The 8,025-nt window shown below is 43.2% G+C and overlaps 1 protein-coding gene across 2 annotated transcripts in view; it reads left to right on the top strand.

The window, feature by feature from the left end:
• Positions 1-8,025, top strand: part of SSBP2 (single stranded DNA binding protein 2) — a 355,671-nt gene that overhangs the window by 288,996 nt on the left and 58,650 nt on the right. For both annotated transcript variants that reach the window (XM_019516935.1, XM_019516936.1), the window contains one exon: positions 7,272-7,331. In XM_019516935.1, coding sequence (XP_019372480.1) covers positions 7,272-7,331 — 60 coding nt within the window. The remainder of the gene's footprint in view (positions 1-7,271; positions 7,332-8,025) is intronic.

Consider the following 8,025-nt stretch of genomic DNA (forward strand, 5'->3'; position numbering starts at 1 on the left):
TTGGCAGATATATATACTATATGTGCAAGATCTAAGTATTTCTGTCCAAAGAACATCAAGAATTAGATTGGTGTTTGAAATTTAGCATACTTCTTAATCCTTTCTATCCCAGTTTATATTGAACTTTTTAAAGAATAGGAGACAGATTAAATATTTCCATCCCTATACTGGAAGGAGATATGTAGTAATTTACAGTATATAAAGCTTCCTTTAAAACACAGCCACATGAACCCAACCAAGGCCAGCAGATTCATTCTGTGTAGCAAACTGTCTAATCATTAAGAATATTGATATAGGCTGTCAAATTACAGTCAGCCTTTATGCCTACTTTGCATACAAAATCATCAGATTTGCAGAGACAAATTAAACAATTGAGTCTTAGCTGCATCATTTCAGAGAAGCATCCAAAATTGTCATTTCAGAAAATGTTAAAAATGATGGTTATTTACATGATTTTGTAAGTTGGAAGAAAATATAGGACCCTGCACGTGGTAGTTTTTTATATCTAAAACCTATATATAAAGGTGGTACATGTTGATGTGATCTAAAACATGCAGTGAGTCTTGCAGCTTATGCTAGCTTGGTGCAAAGGGGTTAAGAAGCTCCAGTGCCATGCTATAATAGGAAGACCCTTTGCATGGTAACTGCATCGATACAGAGTTGTGTGTAAGGTGGTAAGATATTCGTAAATAATGTTTTTAGTGTGTGGTTTACAATGGGTGAGGTAGAGAATATTCAAAGGTGGAAAATATTCAAAGCTTTTGTAGGTCTATGGCATGGGGTGAAAGGGGAAAGGCGCTCTGACACCTCACCCTCACTTCCAGTGAGGGGTCTCAGTCCATTATCTTCATATCAGCAATGGCCCATGCTTGACATACATGTCCATTAACCATTGGATAATATTGGATACCTTGAGGCATCGCATCAGTTTTGTGTAGCAGTAGGATACTCTGCAAGCTCGCAAAATGTTCCCATTGCTTGGCTCCCATGCTCCATGTGCCCCAATGACCAGCACCTGCACTGCCATATCATATCCCTTCAACTTCAGGGCATCAACCATTGGCTTGTATTTGTACAGCTTTTGTTCCTGGGCTTCAGCAAAAGCCTGCCATCAGTTCTCCAAAAAAGATGGTCACAGTGCAGGCAGACGCAAGCCTCCCCCCTTTCCCCTTCACTCCTGACCCAACAGGCAAATGTCTGTTGGGTTCAGAGGCACTGTAACTCATGGTGCTTTGTGTAAAGCACCTTGATTTAGAGCACCTCCCCAACAGGCTGCCTAAATGCCTGTAGGCCTCCTGGCTGTGTTTATATTTCTGCCCTTGTGGAGCTTAGGCATCTGAATTACGGTTGCACATTATACACCTCAATTGACTCAAGATTCAGAGTGCCTAGCACAGTGGTTCTCTAACTTCTTAAGGCACCACTTTACCTTTAGTGGCACTCTCTGCTAGGGGTGCACCAATAAAGAATTTTTGGGCTGATACCAATAGCTGATTTTTAAGGAGGCATATCGGCCAATAGCAGTCCAATTTCTGATACGCAGCCTGGCAGCTTGAAGAGCAGTGTCAGACTGCTAAGTATTTTGTGGTGGAAGGGGAGGGGTAAGGGAAGAAAGATGTGGGGCCCTGAGCTGCTGATCCTCAGAACTTGTATGCCTCCACCGCCCAATGAAGCTGGTGCAGTACTCCAGGGAGCTATGCTATCTGGTTGATCCATCCAACACCGAGCTCAGAGCAAGCCAGCACAGGTACACATGGGGTCAGCAACATTCCCTGTCCAGAACCTCACACTTTTCCTGGAAACAGAGGCACATAGGACAGTTCCACATGCCCTGCCTATCTGTATTTTAGAAGACATGCAGGGTCAGACCAGAAAGGGATGTGGCAGGACCAGGGATTCCTGCCTGTTTTGGGGTTATCCAAGAACTGTAATGCAGAAAGGAATGTGTGCATATGCTACAGCCTTTCCCAATTGCACCATGGCACCCCTGCAGAAGTCTTGTGGTCCCAGGTTAAGAATCACTGGCCTAGTACTTGTTCTGAGAGGCACTTAAATGACTGGTGGTGGTGTTGCCTATTCTAATATTATAAAAACCTTTGTCTGTCTGTCTGTCTCTCCATAACACTTTATTCATGTCTTAGCAGCCAATCAGAGTGCTCTAGATGGACAGGACAGATGGTGGAGCGCCGCCATAACAGTGGGGACTGAGGGGCCAGAGGTGGAGCAGGCCTGGTCCCCCCCCTCACACTCCTTGGAGGCAGAGGGGGATGGCAGGGATCAGAGCCCAGCCATAACAGAGGGACTGGAGCCAGGGGCCGGAGCACCCCCTCGCCCTGCAACAAGAGCCAGCAGGGACGGAAGGTGGGGGGGAGGGGAGGGGGCGGTTACCAGTAGCCACATCCACCACCCCAAAGCCGCCCCCCCAAGCCTGCAGCTGCTCTACCACCCACAGCCACCCCGCCAGGCCCATGCCCATGCCCATGCCTGCCACAGGGCCTGCGCCCACCACTAGGCCTGGGCCCACTGCCACTGGGCCTGCACCTGCCGCCGCTGCTGGGCCCACAGCCACCACTGGGCCTAGGCCTGTGACCATCACTGAGCCTGCAGGTGTGGGGTGGCAGTGTCATGAGCACGGTGGTGGCTGTGGGGGAAAGCAGGCCCAGACCCAAAGCAGCCACGGGGGAGAGACCGGGGGGAACAGCCAAAGTGGCAAGGGTCGGGGAGTGGACCAGGCCCCAAAGCAGGGGCAAGACCACCGTGGTGGGGGCGGAAGGCAACGGGATTGGGCCTGCAGTGGAGGGGGGGAAGGAGGGGGAGCGGCCCTGCCCTGAACCCAAACTGCCGAGGGGGACAGTCGGGCCTGAAGGAAGTGGGGCCAGACTAGCATGGGGGGGAATGGGGGCATAGGGCTGAACACTGGATTTTGTCCCTGCCACCACCCCCCTATCATTTTTAATGGTCAAGTTGCTAGTATTTTTCATAATAGCCTAGCGCACTTAGCCAGGAAGTGGAAAAATTGGGTTCTAGGTCTTTCTCAGCCACAGGACTTAGAACCCACATCTCCAACTTACCAGGATAGTGCCTTCCCCAGAATCTTATGAAGAAGGTTGGGTCCCAAAGCCAGCAAGTTTTCAGTGAGAGACATTATGTTGCTGTTCTTTGTACTCAACTAACTTAATGTTGCATGTGTGAGTTTGGTGTGCACCAAAGACACCTAATAGATTGGCTTCTTCAGGGACTTAGAATTTAGGTGTTGCTCCACTTCCATTCTGGAACACAGTAGAATTTAAATGGGAGTTAGGTGCCTAGGTATCCAAACTGGATTGCTTTACACATGATCAGATGCCTAAGCGCAGGTGTCCAGGGACTTTACAGTCTAAGGTGTAGGGGCCTACTCAGTTTTGCTGCCAAATACAGTTTTTCTGAATAGTTTTTTGGAACTCTGGTGTCTGAATTCTGCCTAGGTCCTCCTTGTTAACCAGTTTAAACTTGGTCATTCATAAATAGACCTGGAATCTAGCTATTTCCAGAAGAAATTGCAGGAAAATAGCTATGTTTAGGGGCTATTTCTGGAGGGCTGCAGCTGTACTCCCCTTTGATTCTTGGTCCACCTAAAGTTTAAAACAAACTGCCCAGAAGCAGCAGCATTTCTGTTCAGACAGCAGTAAGGGAGTCTCCTTGGCTCATTATAATCTGCCTGATTCCTTCTAAAATCGTCATTCTGCAGGTGTTAATGACCCTCTCTCCTTTTTTTAATGTTCTTAATGTTTCATTTATGAATTTAGCTGCCCCTGGTAATATAGCTCCTATTTCACAGCACTGTAGACTATTTTTAACTGTAGCTAAAAACATTAACTCAAATGTGGAAACATTAAGTGAGGTGAACATTAACTCAGTTGTGGAAATAACTTTCAGTGAAGCATTGGATGCCCTGTTAAGATGCTGAAGAAGGCTTGATTTTTGTTTTATGAATCTGAAAGTGATTTAATTCTAATGATTACAGGACTAAAGAAACATCTTTTGAATATTTTTGCTTAATTTGTAATGTTTTTAATACAGAATATAGCAAAGTGCGTATAGTAAATTAATGAACGTTCCTATAAAGTTATATTTATTTTTACTTCAATCTTAAATGGAATAATATAGCCCTAGGTCCCTAGCATATTAGTAAAGCTTCTAATTTCTTTTTAGCAGGAGAAAAATGTGTTGTGTTATATGTGATGATGCAGCACACCATTTGCACCCCCCTTTGTCAAAATCTTAGATCCATCCATGGACATGCTCCACAAAGATAGTATAACTGAATACAGTTTTTCACAATCAGGCACTGAAAGCAGCATACTGACTGAATGAACCATAGCTATGAATAGATCAGAGCGAGCCCAAGACTGATAATGTTCAGATCAAGATGAAAAATACATTTTTAAATAAAGCCTGCCCCCCATATCAGCACTGTTTTGAAAAGTAAAATAGTGTATAGTCCTTTCTCAGAAGGATGAAAGGGAAAACACCTTTTTGTTCCAGGATATTATGTTCTTTCATTTTGCAGCAATTGGACCCTAGGGAGAAAGGCAACACTTTATTAAATTTAAGTACTATACAAAAGACTACGTAAAATTATTTAAATTAATTTTAAATATGTCTGAATGACATAATGAAAAGGAGAACCCATTGTGAAGCATTATGAGTACATTTAGTATCAAAGATAATATATGGGTTTCCATTCTCTTTGGAATGTGTGTATGAAAACAGTAGATTTTCTGCAAACAATTTTCTTACATTAAAATGTATTTCTTCAGAGTCTGCTCATAAAATTCAGAAGTACAGCACTTTCATCAGTCTTAAAAAATTAAAAATATTTACTGAATTTACTGGTCTGCTTTATATCTGGCCCATTAAATAATCACAATTTTTACTTCCTGTTAACCATTCTTGTCCTTTTCTGAGAGAGATCACCGTATAAATACATTTGAAGCTCTTGCTCCCTAACAACACAGTTGGCAAATCCAAGCGTCTTGTTTATTTGTCCTCTGTTAGAAGCCTTTAATGTTGTTAGCCCTGGGGTATTCATGAAGTGCCTGTGGCCCTTAGCTTTGGTAGGAAAGGTAGTTTTGGGGTTTTTTCTTTCTGTTTGCTCATCTGTTAAGAGGTCTGTCTTGAGAAGTTTCACAGATGTCTCTTCTGTCATCTTTTCAGCTTTCCCTGTGGTTCCTGGATGAGACAATGGTATGGGTTGACTTGTGGTGCTATTAGATTAATACAGGCAGTCCTCAGACTTACAACACAATTGGTTCCTGAAAATGTTGTAACTTGGAACCAATTTTCTTACAAGAAGCAATGTTATAAAGGGAGGATTGGTTCCTGAACCAAGGCCCAATACCCCACTTTCACCAAAAATACCCCAGAATTCTGTACTCAATCAATTATAGATGAGTAATATAGCTACATTAGTGTATTTATATTGTAAATAGTAATCATATTGATTTGGAAGGATATCTTTGAGGTGACTTTGCTGGACTTTTTGAAGGGCTCTTGGTTGGACTTTTTGAAGGGCTCTTGGCTGGACTCTTCTCAGGAGTCTTGACTGCAGATTTTTCTGGAGTCTTGACTGCTTTCTTAAAGAAAGTGTCCAAGGAAGTTTCGACAGATGTTCTCCAGGGAGGTGAACGACGCAGCAAACTTGTTCGCTGGCGTGGCGTGGTGTGGCGTCGCATCGGTTCAAGCGTTGTAAAGTTGAAACTGATGTCATAAAGTAGAAACAGGGTGTCAATTTATAAAAGTTATAAGTGTGAAACGTTGTAACTCGAAACATTGTAAGTGAAGGACTGCCTGTGCCACACAGTTGTGTTTTCACATGATCCCAGTGAACAGTATTTTTATTTCTCAGTGCTTCATTATTTGGTGATGTTACTATTTGGGGTAAAAAGCCATGAATGAAAGCCTAGGAAGTACTAGGAAGTATTTTGTTCTGACTTAAATCAATTTTCTTTTTGTCCGGATGTTCACAATTTGAAGGGTGTATTTGTTTCTTAATCTTCTATCAAGTGACGTTTTCTCCTCTTCCTTTTTTATCTAGATTTCACCATTATGATTCCTGCTTTCTATCTTGTAATAATTCATTGTATTCATCATGCAGTTATATTTTGAGACAACTTGAAAGTTACAGCTGATGAAGTTTTAAGCTACTTTGTGCTTGGAGATGTAACCACTAGGAATGGCAGATCTGAATTTTGATACTAGATTTGGATCCCCATTTGTAGCTGGATCCAGTTTAAAAGACTGACTTTTGACTTTTTGATTACTGATTTCTTCCTTGGCTGTCTGAAAGCCTGCCTTTCTCCTCTGTTGGCTGCTGGCAGCTGAGGTCAGCTGGAAGCTGAAACTGTGGGAGAGGAAGGGTATCTTGGATGGGGTTGAATGTGTGGAGCTGAAGGGTTGCAATCCATTTGATGTCAGGAGAAGGGGGTTAAGATTTAGGAAATCCTCAAATAAGTCTCCATACTTATGAATACTTACATGATCAAATACAAAAGCTAAACCTTCTGATGCTATATAGTCAAGTCAGTCCCAACACCGCTACAACTAGTGGGACACCTTAGATGCTGTAACAAACCTCTTGTACTCCACCCTGTTTGGTTACCTTTTTGCACTCTCAGTTGAAGTCCCATCCAGTCCTTGATATTGGTTTCCCAGCTCTTCTTGGGTCTACTTCATTTTCTCTTTCCCTCCACAGCACCTTGCATTATGGTGTTGGCAAGGGTGTCCAGATTTCTTGTGATGTGAACGATATATAATTTTTATAAATATAGCATTTTTTATACTATATGCATTTTGTAATATTAAAAAAAGCAAAAGTAAACTATTTGAGGTATTGCATTATTCTGCTCTTATTGATGTCCACCTCTTTCAGGACCTTTTTCTTTATACATTTCACACATTCTTTAACTTTCCATCTTATCCCAGCTGAAGGGCTTACTTTTGATTATATTGTCTTAATGGTTCATTCATTTATACGTATATTGTAGAGTTCTTCATATCCTGCTTGCACAATAGCTGCATCAAAATGTTTATAAATACTTCTTGGGACTAATCTTCATAAAAGAGTTAAAATAGATATAGTTTTGCTAGGTCCTTCAGAATAATCTTCTACAAGTTGTTAAAATCTGTAAGGTGGACGCTTGAGAGTTGATCTTCATACAGACCATATATGTCATGAATTGATAAAATATAAGTTAAATTGAGCTTTTCAGTTATTTTCCCTTTTTTTATAGCCTTTTATGTCCCCTCGATACCCTGGAGGTCCAAGGCCGCCTTTAAGAATACCCAATCAGGTAAGAGCCTTATATCAAGGACATTATTTGTATTCCAGAAATATGGTGCAGTGGTTAGAGTGGGGAATATTATACTTTCTACTAACTTACATGACTTAGGACTAACCTTTGCCTAGGGGTTATGTATGTACTAGGGGTGTGCAAAGCAGGCCGTATTCGATTTGGATTTGGCCCGAGTCAGGGACAGTGATTAAATTCGTTGATTCAAATCACTGTCCCTGATTTAATTCGACCGAATCCAAATCTGAAGTTTCAATGCTGATTCAGTGAAGCAGTGATTCAGACATAGACACAGCTTTAAATGTTTTTTCTACATACGAGGTACCACATGTGGCTCATGAAGGCTGCGATGCTGGGGCAGATGGAGCATCCCACAGGAGCATGGGGGCCCCTCCCTCTGCATGCTTGGCAGGACACCCAGAAATGGACCAGAAGTGGTTCTGGTGTACTTCTGGGTTGGTTGAGCAGCACGCTGGGGCCCACCCCCAGTGCTCCTCTGGCTTAGCATTTGACCACAGGGGGACCCCAGGTGCCCCTCCAGACCCAGGAGGCACAAGTCATCAAGCCAGGGGAGCCTGGAGGGTCCCCCAGTGCACTCTCTGGTGGACCTGGAAGTGGACTGGCAGGGCTTCTGGTCCACTTCTGGGTCTGCTGCCGAGCGTGCTGCTCCTCCCCTTCCCCCCCCCCCCCCCCC

Source organism: Gavialis gangeticus, unplaced genomic scaffold (assembly GCF_001723915.1).
Source record: "Gavialis gangeticus isolate Ggan-Ray unplaced genomic scaffold, GavGan_comp1, whole genome shotgun sequence".
NCBI classification, from domain to species: Eukaryota; Metazoa; Chordata; order Crocodylia; family Gavialidae; genus Gavialis; species Gavialis gangeticus.